The following is a 17,791-nucleotide window of genomic DNA, read 5'->3' on the forward strand; positions in this document are numbered from 1 at the left end:
GTAAAATATTAGACAAAATTCTGAGTCAACATTTGAACAAGAATTTTTTAAAAATGTGTAGAATATTTCCACCTTCAAGTGGGTGTCTTATGACTTAGGCTAGAGTTCAACCATGTCAGTGACTAGAAACATTGCTGCTGAGCAGTGACTCTGGGCAACCTTCCATGTACATTTTATAAAACTTGAAAGGGCTGACCTTTGTTGGTCCTATAAGCTTCCAGACACTGACAGGACTTCCTCAGTAAGGATAATATTGGCTTCTGTCATATTGAAGTGCTGATTTTCTTTCTTAAGACCCAGGGAAGTTAATAAAAAAGTTATTTTATTTTTAAAATATTTTTTAATGTCTGAGGATCTAGTAAATCTATTCTCAATATTATGAATAGCTTGAAGAAACAAATGATAAAGGAGAATTGTGTCAAAATTGTATGTGCATATCCAATACCCATGCTATATCACTGACCCAGTGTCTGCCCGCAGAACTACTTAAAGCACTTGTCTCTTATGCTCAGGATGGTGCTGCTCCACTGGTGTCTGCTGTGGCTCCTGTTACCACTCACCTCCAGGACCCAAAAGCTGCCCACCCGAGATGAGGAGCTTTTTCAGATGCAGATCCGGGACAAGGCATTTTTCCACGATTCATCTGTGATTCCAGATGGAGCTGAGATCAGCAGTTACCTCTTTAAAGATACACCTAGAAGGTATTGTCCTTGCTGTGTTTGCTGATTAATGTCCATAAAAGAGGCTCCATAGAAGACAGTCACCTTCCAGATGGAGTTTGGAGAGTCAACCTCTGAGCAGCATTATGTGGGATTATGTATGATATGCAGGATTAAACTGAAATTACTTCAACATATATGGTTCTTCAAACATCTGTATTTGTGGAAGGAGAGTACCAGGAGATAGGATGAAATTCTGAGAGAATCAAATAGTGAAAAACTGACAGCAGTCATTTCTTCCACTCCACTTTAAACAACAGGGCATCCATGGTGTTTTTAAATATGCCTGTCTTCATAGAAATGATATACTGCAAACTAATTATATTTAAAGTTACCAAAGTGCCATGTTTTAAATCTTCTCTGCCCTTCATTGTTAATTTTTTGAATTTTTACAAAAATAATTTTTCCTTTTAACCTGAGATAAGTTGCTTTCTAAGATGTAGAATTACTCCACATCCCTAACCCACTTTGCAAAGACTGAGATGTGCAGGATCTTCGCGTCATCAGTTTCATGGAGGGGGAACGGTGTTCTGAACCCCTTCTATCTAGAGGCCACATCATTTTCCCTCTGGCCAGTTGGGTAAGCACAGATGACCAGCTTTTAGAGGTGAAGTGGGCACTTGTTTCAAGTTACTGGAGTAAAGGAACTTGTTTGAAGGAATGGGACAGATTAAGAACTGACTCAAAGTGTAAATAATTTGAACTTTTAAGTCATATTCATGAGACTGAAAACTTAAGATGAAATGTTTAATACATGGAGGAACTTGCTGCCATGGTCTGCACAAAAGCTCAGTCTGTGAGAATAAGAAAGATACACAAAACCATGCATGACTTCAGAGGAATCCTTAATATTAATCAAATTGTCATTGAGCACAGTTTACATTTTTGTCCTTGAAATATCTGAGTGAATGAGACCAAACCAAAATTTTTCTTTAGGCGTAACTTTCAATTCCCAAATACACTTGGGTTCTGTTCTCTTTTAGTAGACTTTAAATACAGCTTCCAATTATACAATCATGTCACTTAATCAAATAAATGGCTTATCCTCTGATCTTCTAAAAATTAAATATGTTGTAATTCTAAGGATGGTATTAAAAGTGGCATTTTCTTCTTTAACACGTTTTTGTTATATGACATTACATAACCGTCAGTACATCTTCCTTCATCTTTTCTTTCTTTCTTTCTTTCTTTCTTTCTTTCTTTCTAAGTTTTGTATTTTTTTTTTCCTAAACAAAATTTTAAGGCCTTTTGTATTTACAACTGAGTGAAATGTTTGCTTATACTAGTTAGGTAGAGCTGTAGTTCCAAGAAGAAATTTAATTTTGGAGTTGGGACTATACAGCGGTAAGTACACACAGCCATTGTGTTCTGCCTAGAATAAAATGTCTCATAAGTTTGTCTGTAGGAAGAGGAAAAGACATCAGATGTACAAGTTGTTCTCGTGTTTACACATGTATTACAAAAGTGGCTGGTTTGTAGTGTGGGCCCTCGTTCATGCTTCCTCGTTCATCCCATCTCCTCCAGCCTCACTTGGTAACACATATCTGAACACCCAGGTCATGCCCCATCACTTCCAAGTGTCCTTCTGTTCAGCATGTGCTCTGTGAGTGCTTACTAACAAATGCATTACATGTTGAGCTGGTTCAGATTCTCATTGATTCCTAACTTGCAAGCTTTCAGATGAAAGTGTTATCTTGGGGTGTCCTGCTGCCGTACATACCTAGTGTCCATCATGAGAGATGCAACATCCTTCTGTTTGTCATCAAGTTACTAACACCCAGTTGCTTACATAAGAGAATAGACGTTTTATTTATTTATTTATTTATTTATTTGTTTGTTTATCTATCTATCTATTTATTTATCCATTCGTTCATTAACTTATTTATTTGTTATTTATTTATTTATTTATTTATTTATTTATTTATTTATTTATTTGGTTTTTCGAGACAGGGTTTCTCTGTGTAGCTTTGCACCTTTCCTGGAACTCACCTGGTAGCCCAGGCTGGCCTCGAACTCACAGAGATCTGCCTGGCTCTGCCTCCCCAGTGCTGGGATTAAAGGCATGCGCCACCACCTCCTGGCCTTTTAAAATCTTTGTTTGTTTGTTTGTTTTGTAGACTGTTTTCTTAAAGGGAGAAAGCATGAGGCAGATCTGCTTGAGCACTGTTTTTGGCTTTGGCATTGCTATCTTGTGCTGCTCAAATAAAAATTCAAGAAACACACTACAAAATTCCGGGCACTATTTGATGTCTCTTTCTCTGTGATATGATAGGCTCAGCTTAATGTCATCCATGCTAACAGATAAAAATAAAAACAATAAAAAACAAACTTCTCTTCAGAAAGTAGGCAAGTTTAAGTATCAAATATCCTTTATGGGTCACTGTGGTATATCCAACTTTACACATTAAAACAGCTGAAGCATCTAGTTGTCTTTCTAGGTGATTGTCTAGTATTAGTTTTAAGCACTTGCACTTGCTTAATATGCTCCTCACTCTGTCTTGTCTTGCCCCATAGCACTTGCCATTTCCAAATTCATCGCTGAATAGTATAGAGGAAAACTGCTATTTTTATTCAGATTCTATGTACTCAAATAGAAACAGATTCTGGATATAATATCCTTAGGCTAGACTAATGAGATTGCTGTCAAGATTGTTGAGTTTTGCTCATTGAATTAGTAATTCATTCATTCAAAAACGTCTAGCAAGTGCTCATCACAAGGCATACGGTGACACAGAAGATGAGCCCTAAGTGGGCCTTAGTGCAGTATGAAAGCGAATAATCACACAAATGCATAAAGTCACAAATTGCAGTGAATGTGAGGTCTGAGCAGCACAGTGCCTGAGAGACTGTATGCAAACCTCTTCTGGAATGAGTGAGGAAGGGCATTTCTGAAGAACCACAATTTAAATATGAGTAAGGCAGAGAGACAGGGCTATCAAAAAACATATTTGAAAGACCCAGGAAAAGGAAGTGTTTGGGAGACAACAGAAGTCCTATTTGTTTACAGCATGAAAAGCCAGAGAGGTAGAGACAAGAACAGAGCCTGGTGAGGAAGGCAAAAAAAAAAAAAAAAAAAAAAAAAGCCAAGAGTAACTCCAAAATATTTGTCTGGGATGGGCTACAGGAATTCAGATTAGATGCCTCAAGTTTGAAATGCCACTGTCTTATTAAGGAAGGAAAGAGTTCAGGCTAAGGATTTAAACCTGAGAGTTATTAATACACAAAAGGTAAAGCCAGGCGTCTGGGTGAGGTGATAAGGGAGCAAGAACAGATGGAAAAGGGACATCCATGTGACGGCCAAGGCTTACCAGAGAGATGAGGTGCCTGGGAGGTGAGCAGAGTCGGCAGGGGAGGGTAATGTGGTCATTTGAGCATGTGTGTTGGTAGTGGGTGTATGAGAATGACATGAGAAATGATGAGCTGATATAGCATGCAGGAAGGGAAGTCCACTCACTCCCCTGGCCATAGAACCAGTAGTAGGCACCTCTGAGCTAGCCAGCACTGAAACAAGTTTCCCTCATTTGCAGGGGTACAGTCTTCGAAAGATAGTTAAGTGAAATCATGAAAGCAATTTGGAGTTAGAATATGCATCATTTTTATAGGTTAATGATATTTTTATTCTTCATAAAATGTCTCCTGAGGTACTATAAAAAAATGTCTGAGGTAAAAGAACAGAGTGGAATGTTTTGATATTTTTAAAATTCTGTTTTAAAATTAGTAATGTACTTGATTCAATGTTTTAGTAGTAAGTAAATAAACACACACACTCACACTACACACTACACACACACACACACACACACACACACACACACACACACATCTTGCCAGAGACCAAGGGTACATTTTAGAACTATGATGTTGTAAACTGATCTTTTGGCATAGTTGGTGACATGTCAAAGTGCCTTCAAGGTAGCACAAACACTAGTCAAAGCTCAGTGGTATAGGGCACACAGGGAATGTGTAGTGCTTGTGACTTATTTTATGGTGGGAACTCCTACAGATGGACAAGAGTTTGCATTGAATTCACAACACTTGGTTGAATATCCTTTTATTATTTTCCTTGTATTTGTTGATGTTTGGCTTGTATTGTTTGATGTATTTGTTGATATTCAGTTTAACTGCCAAATTGCGTTTGGACTTTGAACAATTGGACTTTCATAGTTTCATGTTTTCTCTGAAATGTGTTAAGTGAGTAAAAATGAAAACCAAGTGGCTTTTCTGGTAAGTCTCGATTATTGTTATTAGAATCATCATAGGGTCTAAACTTGCTCCTAGGTACTTCTTCATGGTTGAGGAAGATAACACCCCATTGTCTGTCACTGTGACACCCTGTGATGCACCTTTGGAATGGAAGCTTAGCCTCCAGGAGCTGCCTGAAGAGGCGAGTGCAGAAGGATCAGGTAAGTGGCAGGATGCACCTCGCCTCAGAGCTCTGCAACACCCAACTTTCTGCAAGGAAGGGGAACAGCCCAGATGCACATGTGAAGCTGGAGCCTAAAGTGGAGAAATGGCATGAGATGACATTGATCTTGGTAAAATAGATGAGGCAAAAGGGAGTGTGGAGGTTAATGGTTTGGACAGCTTCTGCGTCTGCTATCTGCAAACCTGTCTGCATATGTGCAGCATCTGAAACCCGAGGTACCTTGATTTCAGCCTCAAATGTTCTGGCTTAATTATTGTGGGGTATAAAAAGCCCCCCATAGGTGATTTTGGGGCTCAGGCAAGGTTAAGAATGTCTCATTTCTGGGGAATAAAAGGTGCATGCAAAGAAGTAGAGAAGCAGTTAACAATATTTAAAGGCAGAAAGACAAGCAAGTCAGTAGGAGAAAAGGGTTAGTCACCTAAATAATACAGAGAAGGTGGGAAGCAGATAGCAGGTAACGAGTGAAAAACAGTGGCTCCTTCTAAGGGCATCTTACCTTAAAGATAAAGGCCTGCCAGCTGCTCCTCTGGGAAGGATGCTTGTGAGTTACAGTACTTGAGCAATCTTGGAAGAGCCCATGAGGAAGCAGTCAGACTTATGTAGTACAGGATCTCTGATATTAATGGATGTATGGTTCTGTTCTTCCCATAATTCTGAAATAAGTCATTCAACACACTTTCAACTTTTGGTAATAAGCTGGAAAATAGCTGTTCACTCTGGTCACCCAGCATTCCATTGGGTTCTAGATATCTTATGCTTATATCTGCATGGTATTGATGTTAACAGTAGCCAAGTTTTATATTTTAATGGGAAAAAAATCCCCTTAGTTTTAAGACTTTCTCTGTACTGCTCCTGGGAACCAGTTCTAACCACTGGTCCTTAAGTGCCTGTACTGGTGCTTTATATCCTGTATTTTAATCAGGTCATCCAGTCACGAGGTTAGAACAATGGCTGGCCATCTGCAAGCAGCATGTTTGAATCATTTTGGTTCACACCAGATTAACAGTCTTTAGAAAGTTTAGTCTTTGACCTAACTTTTCCTCTAACTAGATTCTGCCCCACAGAAATAATCAAAATGAAGAAAAGCTTTGCTCATATATGGGCATCACTTTAAACAGGAAAAGATAAACCAATAGTTTATTTTGTGACATGAGCAAGAACTGGGTTCTAAAACTAATGGCTTATCTAGATTCACATATGTATGAGGGTGAGGATATATATATATATATATATATATGTTTTTTTAATTAAGTTATGGAGAGAAATTGGTGAAAATAACATTAACTTCAAAAATGTGTAAGAGAAAAGACTGGATGGAAGTATAGGAATGTTGTTGGTGTTTTATTTTGTTTATTCCTCTTTGGGGGCCTACCACCCAGCTCCCAAATAAATACACTGAGACTTATTCTTACTAATTTCTAGATAGCTTTTCTTGACTTAATTATCCCACCTACCTTTTGCTTCTGGACTTTTACCTTTCTCTATTCTATATACCTTTCTTTACTTCTTACTCCATAGCTGGCCCCTGGCATTTTACTTTCCTTCTTCCTTTATTGCTCTTCCTTCCTTCTCCTTCTACTTATTCTCTCTGCCTGGCAGCCCTGCCTATCCCTGTCCTGCCTAGCTATTGGCTGTTCAGCTCTTTATTAGACCAATCAGGTGTTATAAACAGACAAAGTAACACAGTTTTACAGAGTTAAACAAATGCAACATGAAAGAATGCAACACATGTTTGCATCATTAAACACATATTCCACCGCATAAAGGAATGTAACACATTTTAAGCTAATATTCCACAACACAGGAGTAAGAAAGGACTCTCTGGTGAGAAATTAGTGACTTTGCTATGTTCAGCTTGCTTCCTTTGGTGCCATTGTCTGTTAGGACTATGTCATATCTTTGACATGAAGATAAGATGTTTGAAAACATATTCTAAGGTTGGCAAGCCACAGTAGCACTCAGTCTATTCTCCCTTGTTTTCCAGGTGACCCAGAACCACTTGACCAGCAGAAGCAGCAGATGACTGACATGGAGGGCACAGAACTGTTCTCCTACAAGGGCAATGACGTAGAGTATTTTCTGTCTTCAAGTTCCCCATCTGGTTTGTATCAGTTGGAGCTTCTTTCAACAGAGAAAGACACACATTTCAAAGTATACGCCACCACCACTCCAGAATCTGATCAGCCATACCCCGAATTACCATACGACCCCAGAGTCGATGTGACCTCCCTTGGACGAACCACGATCACTTTGGTCTGGAAGCCAAGTCCCACAGCCTCTGTGTTGAAACAACCCATCGAGTACTGCGTGGTCATCAACAAGGAGCACAATTTCAAAAGCCTTTGTGCAGTGGAAACAAAGCTGAATGGAGATGATGCCTTCATGATGGCACCCAAACCTGGTCTGGACTTCAGCCCCTTTGACTTCGCCCATTTTGGATTTCCAATAGATAATTTGGGTAAAGATCGCAGCTTCCAGGCAAAGCCTTCTCCCAAAGTGGGGCGCCACGTCTACCGGAAGCCCAAGGTTGACATTCAGAAAATCTGCATAGGAAATAAAAACATTTTCACAGTCTCTGACTTGAAGCCGGACACCCAGTACTACTTTGATGTCTTCGTGGTCAATACCAACAGCAACCTAAGCACGGCTTATGTGGGTACTTTTGCCAAGACCAAGGAGGAAGCGAAACAGAAGACAGTGGAGCTAAAAGATGGGAGGGTCACAGATGTGTTTGTTAAAAGGAAGAAAACCAAGTTTCTGCGATTTGCTCCAGTCTCCTCTCACCAAAAAGCCAGCTTCTTCATTCACTCTTGTCTGGATGCTGTTCAAGTCCAAGTGAGACGAGATGGGAAGCTGCTTCTGTCCCAGAATGTGGCAGGCATTCGGCAGTTCCAGCTAAGAGGAAAACCCAAAGCAAAATACCTCATTCGACTGAAAGGCAGCAAGAAAGGAGCATCTATGTTGAAAATACTGGCCACCACTAAGCCCAGTAAACAGGCTTTCCCCTCTCTTCCACAAGATACAAGAATCAAAGCCTTTGACAAGCTACGCACCTGCTCTTCAGTCACCGTGGCTTGGCTAGGCACTCAAGAAAGGAGAAAGTTTTGTATCTACAGAAAAGAAGTGGATGGGAACTACAACGAAGACCAGAAGAGAAGAGAGCAAAACCGGTGTCTGGGACCAGACACCAGGAAGAAGTCAGAGAAGGTCCTCTGCAAGTATTTCCACAGCCAAAACCTGCGGAAAGCAGTGACCACAGAGACAATCAAAGATCTGCAGCCTGGCAAGTCTTACCTGCTAGATGTTTATGTTGTAGGACATGGGGGGCACTCTGTGAAGTATCAGAGTAAAGTTGTGAAAACAAGGAAGATCTGTTAGTTACCTTGAGTGAAGATGTGGAGGACTCCAGGAGAGACACAGAATCACTTTGTAAACTGACTACTCTCATGGCGGACCAAAGTTGTGACCTGTGCTTGAAAGGAAGGATACCACCAAGTGTACATTGATGTCTGTGTAATGTAACCTGGAGACTTGTACTCGCACATACTTGTGGTACTTAGGGTCCATCTGTCTGATACTGGTTGATGTCAAAGGAAGAGGGTATCTTGATGGATATCACACCTTGCTTTGAGCATTGCATGAACTGTTTCTAAATTATTTTATTACCTAAAAATTTAAAAATATGCCATTTGTTGCACACATCCACAAATGCAAATCATTCCTCTCTGTAGATGCTAGGGGAAAATATATAAATATATATATATATATATAAATTATTTTATAAATTCTGTTTTAAATGTTGGTATTTCTATTATTGTAAGCTATTAAATTCTTTCTCAGTTGTAGATCTAATCTAAGATCACATTGCCCTCTAGGCAGTAATATTGTTGTTGTAAATTCTTATTTGTTCAGTAAAATGGTTAAATGCTGTATGTATCTCATGTAAAAAGTTGATATACATTATATTTATGTACATAAAATTAAGAATATTAGATTATTACACTGTTCATTTTCCCAAGCAGTACTGTGGTGTATTCAATTTCTTACCTGTCCCTAAAACTGTGCTTTTCTGTAAACTGGCACCAAAATCTACTATTACTTAGTAGCTAGGATAGAATATTGCTTCTCTTGACCTTTATTGGCATCAAGAGACAAATTGTTATTCAAATCTGGATTTGGGCACCAAGTGCAAGCCAGCCTCTGTGGGAGCTGAAGAACCATAACAGATCTGTTGGAGAATAGGCGAGCCAAATACTCTCAGCCTGATAATCATTTTAAACACTTATTTTAAGTGCCAAAGTAGAGATATTATAAGTATTCCATTTGCTTAAATATTTGCGGATCTTTTAAACTACTGGTTGAAGCAACTGAGAACATTTTGATCAGGACTTTGGTCCATCAGAACACGACCATTACAGCTGCTGTTTAAAACATTCACAAACCACTGCTGCCGTTAATTTTGAGTTTTCATCTTGTTCTTGTCTTTAAAGGTAATTGAAGTGAGAGACACAAGTCTAGCAGATAACAGCTGCAGCCTCTACCAGGACAGCATGAGGGAAGTTTTATCCTCTGTAGGTTTTACTTATAAATACCAAGACATCATGAGACCACAAGACCAAGACTCAGAAATACCTGTCATTTTTAATCACCAAAAACAATATGCCTGCAGGAGAATCTGTTGCTGCCCACCATCCCCCTTCCCCATTTATAAAGTTGAAGCGGTAGTAGATGTGGCTGCAGTTACTCTGTTAGATGCCTTCTGTCAGAAGAAGTTGCTATTTGTAAAACTTGGGCTCTGTGTCCTTACATTCTACAGCTACAGTGGGGGACAGGCACACCCGTTACTCTCTCTTTGCTGTCTGCTGCATGCCAGCCCAGCCTTTGCTAGGGAGAGTTCACAGGCAGCATTGCTATAGAGTAGAGGAATACAGTGGCTGAGATGCAGCTATTCCCTGTGACATGTGCTCTGCTTTCCTAAGAGTAATGACAGTTATGACAGACCCTCTAACTCCTCTGCAGAAACTTTCCTGCAAATATGTTTCATCCCTATAAGGCAGGAATGATACCTGAGATAATTTTTTGATAGCAGAAGACTGTGTACCCAATGCTTTGTTTAAGCAACTGCCAAACAAGGAGAGACTGACATTTAACACCCAGAGAAAATATATTTAGTTGTAAACGTGGGAGAAACCATTTCCTAATGTTGCTGAGTGACTTGTAAGTGGGACTATAGTGGACCAGCTTCACTGAAGCTTTGACTGTCTGGGCTCTTGGGTGCTACCTAACAACCATGAGCTTAGAGCCAGACTGAGCTGATCTAACCCAAGTTGGCTTTTCCGCTAGCTGTGATGATGGTGGTTTCTTCATATTCTGGACAAATACAGGGATCCTTTCATGGCCCTAGAAAAATTTGCCTTTTAAACTAAGGAAAATGATACAGCCATCATGAAATGTCTACTGCTTATAACAAAGGGGAATCCATGGCAATCATAACCTACTACTGATGTGCCAATATTTCAAGAACACCCGGGTAAGATCAGGGACAAGAAAGAAAGACTCATTCACATTAACAAAAGAACTATAACCTTGTTAGTGTGAATGAAAACCCAGGCCTATGTTAATCTCCAAGTGAACAATAGATACTGAGGGAGGGGGAGAAACACAATGCTGTGTGTAGATGGATTTGAAAAGAGAGGATTTTGAGGTATTTAGCTCATTATCTTTACTTTTCAGGTGCAATGACAGAGAGAGAACAGAATGCTTTTAAAACAAGAGAAATGAAAATAGATAAGCTTTGCCGAGGTGTAGTGGTACACTCTTTTAATCCCAGCATGCAGAAGACAGAGGCAGTATGAGCTCTGAGTCTGAGATCAGCCTGGTCTGTTTAGTGAGTTCCAGGCCCACCAAGGGCTACAAGGTGAGATACTGTCTAGAAAACAAAACAGAAGAGGACAAAACAAACAAATGACTCCCTTACCCCCTCCAAAAAAAAAAAACCGAAACAGTTTTATAGTTGAAACAGCTAAGCGATTTACTATGCAGACTTCAAAATCCTTTCCAAATACCAATCACTAATATTTGGTTGAAAAAAAAGTCATTTTAGGTTAGCTTTTAAAGAGTAGTATTTTAATCCCAGTCATTTCTAATTTTCTTATTCAGAGACAAAATATTTCTAATGTAGGTTTGCAAACATAAAGTTAAGATGAGAAGGATATTAGTCTGTGTATTAATGGTAAAACCTAAATTTGGGAGTCTAAAATTATTACGACTCTATAAAACATATAACAATTTATTTGTTAATTTGTAATCAGTATCTACATTAATTTGTTTTGTGTGTATATGGGTATTTTCCCTGCATGTATATCTGTGCGCCAAGTATGTGCCTGGCACCTGTGGGGGCCAGAATTGTGTGTTGGATCTCTTAGAACTGTAGGTCCAGATGGTTGTGAGCTGCCATGTGAGTCCTAGGAAGTGAACCTTGGTCCTCCAGAAGAGCATCCAGTGTTCTTAACCACTGAGTCATCTCTCCAGCCCCCAGATTAGTTTTTAAAGATGCGTTCCAAGTTTAGAGCTGAAAAAGACACGCGCGTCCTTAACTTTCACTGCCCAGCACATCTGCAGTAACTATGTTTTCCATGCCCTGAATAGTTAAGTGAAGTCATGAGAGCTCAACTGAAACTTAGAATTTGAATTTGAGCAACACTTGATGCTTCTTTCAAATACTTAAAAATTACTTTATTGTATGTATATGGGTATTCTATGTGCATGTGTGTGCTTTGTGTCTGCAGAAGTCAGAAGAGGCATTGGATCCCTTGGAATTGGAGTCACAGACAGTGGTGAACTGGCATAAGGATGCTGGGAAACGAACCTGGGTCCTCTGGAAGAGCAGCAGGTGCTCTTAACCACAGAGCCATCTCACCAAACCCATAACTTAATGTTTCTTACTTACTTTTTGGGCGGTTGGGGGTGGAAGTACTCAGTGAAATCACACACGCACAATACATTCTTGCTTATAACTTCATGATTAGGTGTAGTTTAATCCAGGATCCCTTCTAGCACTTTACCAAACCCTTCCATATGCCAATTAGTACTGTCATCCCCCTTACAACACAGGAACTGAGAGCTCCTCAGGACACCAACCCACATTCCTTATTCCCCTCCCAACGCTTTGCCAACCCTTCCACAGAACGTCTAACATGGCCATCATAGTTTACAATGAGGAAACTGAGGGCTCTCCAGGACTGGAACCCAGGTTCCTTCATTTCCAACATAATGCTTGCTCAGGACTTGGTTTAAAGCCTGACTTCGCTGTAGGAGGCAGACAACAGCTTACCCATCTGATCTCTACAGACTGGCTGTTGGAAAAGTGGCACAAAACAAAACCTGGTGGCTGCCTTGAACAAGCTTTTCTGGAGCTTTACTGTGGTTGCTTCCTTTCACACTTTGATTGGGGTGTCATAGAGATAAAATCTACAGGGAACTTCTCTGCAGCTTCTCTCCCCAGGACCAAGTCAAGGTGACTGCATGCAGATGTCAACTGCAATCTGTTTGTAGTTTTCTGGGTGGCCTGGGAGGCATCAGGGCGCATTTACCATTTGTTTTCCTCCAGAGATCTTTGGCCAGAAATATACATAGTAGTGTGATATCTGGGCCTTTGCTGTTGGTTTGATAATGGGAAGTTCAAGAGGGAAGAGCAGACCAAAAAGTAGAGTACAGAAAGAAGGGCAGTTTTATCTAATTTCCTATTCTGACAGGCCCAAGAGATAAAAGAAGTAAAAGTTGTCATGCAATCTGTTTTATTAAGATTTTGCATGCTGTCCTACATGCAACTCACACTGGAGATTCTGACCCAAATCACTATCCTCTATTAGAATTGTGTCCTACTGACAGACACTTTTCATTTCCTAGGAGTGCCCGACCATGTGTGCCAACGTGATTGGTTTAATTTCTCTTTACACCCTTCTTTCCAACCCGTGAAAACTCTTCTTAGTAAACAAAATGTTATTACAGATGTACTCTATATTCCTTTCATAGATAGTTTTATAGTATTCTTCTCACTTGCAAAAGGGAAAGAGAGATTTCTGATGCACTCCATAGAAAAGCAATTGGCCCAAGATTGAAGAATTGAGTCTTAGGCACAGTGACACGGCTGCATTGTCTCTATGTAAGTCTCAGTAGAGACAGAAAGGAGCCAGTTTAGGTGATAGAAAGGACCTTGGATTCTAGTAAAAGTCAGGGATGTTTATATTATTCTGCACTAACATGTTTTCACAGTTGGAGGGATTACACCAAGAGGCAGTTAGAGACAAGGATGCTACTGGAACGTAGCCACTACTCACTAAGCTGCTCAAGACTTTTGGGAAAGTGGGTATTCTTAAAACTTCTTAGAAATGTAATTTTGAGACTGAGCCAAGGGCAGACTCATAAGGCAACCTACTGGGACAGAGTCTTGCCCCAAGACATCAGGTATGGGAATAGTTTTTGAGTGAACACAAAGGTGTAAATCAGAGCTATTGGAGGATCAATGTTGTTTGAGAATAATGGGATGCAGATGGTGTGGCCTAGAAAACAAGACTAAATTGAAAACGAGATGTTGAATGAGCCTGCTGTTTAAGGTTGGCCCTGGCATAAAGCTGGGCTATTTAATAAGCAGCAGTTTCTAATCATTGTCTCACCTTCCCTCCTGTTCTCTTTTTTCTCTCTCCCCTTTCTCCTCCCATCTTCCTCTTTCTATCCCTCTCTCCCCCTTCTCACAAATACTGCCTAAGATCAGCCAGCATCCAATTAAATTATGAGTTGGACAAAAGCAAACATGCAGTTCTTGTCTGCAATTGCCTCTTGGTATAATCTCTCTGACTGTGAAAACATGGTAGCACAGGATAATATATGCCGTTGTTTCAGGGTGAACTTTACAAAGCCCTGAGGTGTCTGTATTTAATTATTATTCTAGCAGGATTTCACTCCTGAGTAAAAATATCTATACTAAGCAGAACCAAGCATTTAATACTTGAAGCACAGAGGGTTTGAGGTATTTTAGAAAATGTGCTCTGAACTCTCAAGGAGGAGTTAGCACACCAGTACCCTTACCACACTGGCTGGAATAGTCATATGCTGCTACACAGACACCACAAGAACCACTGGGGAAGGTCTGTCTACCTGGGGTTCAGGAAGTGGCTCAGAGGTGAAGAGTACTGGCTGTTCTTCCAGAGGACCTGAGTTCAATTCCCAGCACATGCATGGCAGCTCATAACCATCTGTAACTCCAGTCCCAAGGGATCCAATTGTCCTCTTCTGGCCTCTGAAGTCATGCAGGTTGTGCACAGAAATTATGCAGACAAAATATTCATACACATAAAACAAGAAAATTAATTAAAAAAAGAGTCTCTGTATGCATAGTAACCATTCCTATAGTAATGACAATAGGCACAGAGGGCTACAGCAGTTAGCAGCACTGCCATAATCCAATGCTTGGTTGCCATGCAGCCCAGCAGTGACTAACTCTTAGAATGCTTAGTGTTCACTGCATTTTCAGGATGTAGTAAGAACTTCAGGTGAGTGAGACAAACGAGCACACATACATTTGCTTAAATAAGGAAATAACATTCCAGCAGTTTTATCATGGCCACTGTTTTATAAGCCATTCACATTGGTAGCATTAACTGTCTCCTTTTTATGAATGTAAAGTTTGTCAGTCTGCCTTCCAGCTGTAAGCTCCAGGTTGTTGAATTTCTCACCCTTCCATCAACACAAGACTCAGTGCTCAGGTATGGAAAAATGACAGAAATCTGAAAGCACCGTGCTGAGTCAAAACATGAGCAATTCATTTTTGTCCAAGTCTGAGTGACTACTGGTAGAGACCAGTGTTTCAAAAACAACTGGGTACTGAGCAAACTTAGCTGCTCTCAATATCAAACGACAACCCATTAGTCACTCCCATGTGTAGGCATTCCAGAAGTGGTTAGATGTGTACTGAGTTCTGGAAATGTTAGTGTCAAATCATACAGAATGTTCATTTCTGCTGTGGAAATCTTAGAAGCGCAGAACTACTGTTTTTAATGTCTCCGAGGACTTGAAAGTGTTCTTGGAGTGCTTACTGCTCTTCCTAAAGCTCACTCCTACTTTCAAAGGCTCAGTAGCTTGCTCATATTAAAAAGAAGACAATGTATCTTTATTCCACCGAGTTTTCTTTTTTCTGAAGTTATGTGGCTTAATAAGAGAAAGGAGAGTGGTAGAAACAAACTTCGAGTATTCTTTTAAACTTGTGGGACTTAAACTTCCTTATTTGTCAAATGAGGATGGCGGTGATGGTCACCATATTACCTTCTGGGAAAACGAAGTCCACACTGAGTGCTGAACATTTGAAACAGTAGTTCAGGGCTCATAGAAATGATCACATGAAGCCAGGATCGTATTCTTGTTTAACAAAATGGAAGGACAAAGAAGCTACACAGTGTGCCCAAGGCCAAAAGGTTAGATGGGGTAGAACCTGGATGTGTGAGATTCTTCTGGTTCTAAATGCATGCATCTCTCTGCCCACCCATGTTTATGAATGGTCATGCTTATTTGTGAGCCAGAATTTCATTAGGATAGGATACCAGAGAAGCCAGCTGAAGGACAGAGGGAGAAATTGGCATGCTCGACATTGCCCTGGACATTGATAGGTTACCTGTGAAATGACTTCATGCATATGGACAATTAGAAACAGGAGACATACTGTTGACAAATTGTTGCTGAGTTCTTCAAGTTGTGTAAAAAAGGTTGGGATTTGACTCTGTCTGTTATGCTATAGAACATGCTGTAATTCTTATACATGGTGTGAATGTCTGTAATATGGATTAATAAAGGTTTCTTTAATGCTCCTATTCGGCACACAGACAGCTGTCTCTGGGTGCCTTTGTTTCTCTCTTGACTTTGTGCATATTGCTGTACTTTGTTGCTGCTTTTTTTCTAATAATAGATATTTGGGGGGTTGTACCACACAGCTGCCAAGTCTGGAGTTGAGGACTTTATCCTAAACTTAAGAGTTGTATCTTTGATCCACATGACCAACTTCTGATGCAGATTCTGTTGTTTTCTATATTTTACTGCTAAAGAAACCCAAGATCAGAGGAGTTGAGAAACTTTCCCACTGCCTGCTTCGAATAAGTGGTTCAGTCACAGTCAAGTCCTATAACTGGTTCCAAAGCTGATGCTAGATGGGATGGTTCTGGAAGATCATCTAACTGCCTTCCATGGAAGAAACTAACTCTAAGTCTTTGGGGCCACTCACTTTCTTATAGGACTTGCTTGGATGACACACCCTGCACTTGCTGGTGATATTCTCATTTGCTATATTGCACCTTTGTTCCCACATACATTCTTCCATGCCTCATGTAAGGAGCTCAGACACAGCCACTGCCTTTGATATAGAAATGGAAAAGCAGAAGGCCAGGCACGGGATTAGGCAGTGCCTTTATGGCTTTTGAGTCAGCTTCTGTGGTTTCATGAGTTACTTTGCTGGACAATGATAAAGGGTGGATGATAGCTCTGCTGATTCTCTTGCCCACTCCAGTTTGAAACCATTTTTAATTGCTGAATTGTATGTATGTAGATATGTACAAACTGCATTTCTGCCACTTGGCCACAAAACTTGATTCTTAGCTCTGATGCTTTTCCACAAAGAAAATATTTTAACAATTTGACTTGAATTCTTATACTTTCTTCAATTCACACACACACACACACACACACACACACACACACACACACACACCATTTCAATTCTAGCTTATTCAAAATTGTACTAAGTACACAGTTCTTCCACTGGCTTTCCATTTCTACATATTTTAGCCCATATTCTATTTCAGTTTGGCCTCATTTTTAAACAGTCTGTTTTCTCTGACCACCATCCTCGTGCATAAAGATGTGTGTAGTGTGAGCACATGGTGGAGGCCTGAATCAGTCACACTTCAAGTCAACCTCTCCTATGTCCACTTTGTCACAGAACCTTCCTGTGCAGAGAATTAAACTACTTCCAAAAGCTGTACTTGTTATCAGTCTGTTAGCACCTTGGTGACTATGCTTCCCAGACAACATAATTCTTAAAATCAGACTCTACTGCTCAGAAATCAATTCTAAGAAAATTACTTCAAAGCCCCAGTTCAGTGATTTTTACTTTAACATTTACATTATTTTACTTTCTGGACTGATCCCTTATCTCTTGTTCATACTGATCAAGTCAGCATTTGGAATTTAAAGTTGACACTCTTGGTACCAATTTTTCCTGTATGCGTGGGACTTAGTAGTTGAATTAAAAGCAGGCTATCCCCTAGCTTCTCATTTACCATCCACAGAGCCTGTGACTTGCGCCCAAATACATTCCAGTAAGGGCAAAACCAAGCATTTTATTTTTCCATTTTATTTCATTGTGGTAAAACATTCAACATGAGATCTAGACTCTTAATGACTTTTTCATGCTAACAATATTATTGTTAACTATTTGTACAGTTTGTGCAGCAAATCTCTAGAGTTGAATCTATCTTGCTTAACTGAAACTTAACCATCATTGAGAATCCCCCTAATGCTCCATTCTACAGTTCCTAGCACCCCTCTATTCTGCTCTTGACAACTTCTCTTCTTTTTTTTTGTGTGTGGGGGGGCTGGCTTT

The 17,791-nt window shown here is 40.0% G+C and overlaps 1 protein-coding gene across 1 annotated transcript; it reads left to right on the top strand.

Moving 5' to 3' along the window:
• Nucleotides 1-512: 512 nt before the first annotated feature.
• Nucleotides 513-11,005, top strand: Ndnf (neuron derived neurotrophic factor). The gene is made up of 3 exons (XM_036181532.1): nucleotides 513-701; nucleotides 4,998-5,122; nucleotides 7,130-11,005. Exons 1-3 carry the CDS (start codon nucleotides 514-516, stop codon nucleotides 8,521-8,523), a joined length of 1,707 nt encoding a protein of 568 aa, XP_036037425.1. The 5' UTR covers nucleotide 513; the 3' UTR covers nucleotides 8,524-11,005.
• The last annotated feature ends 6,786 nt before the right edge of the window (nucleotides 11,006-17,791 follow it).

The sequence above is a fragment of the Onychomys torridus genome, chromosome 3, assembly GCF_903995425.1.
Source record: "Onychomys torridus chromosome 3, mOncTor1.1, whole genome shotgun sequence".
Taxonomy (NCBI): domain Eukaryota; kingdom Metazoa; phylum Chordata; class Mammalia; order Rodentia; family Cricetidae; genus Onychomys; species Onychomys torridus.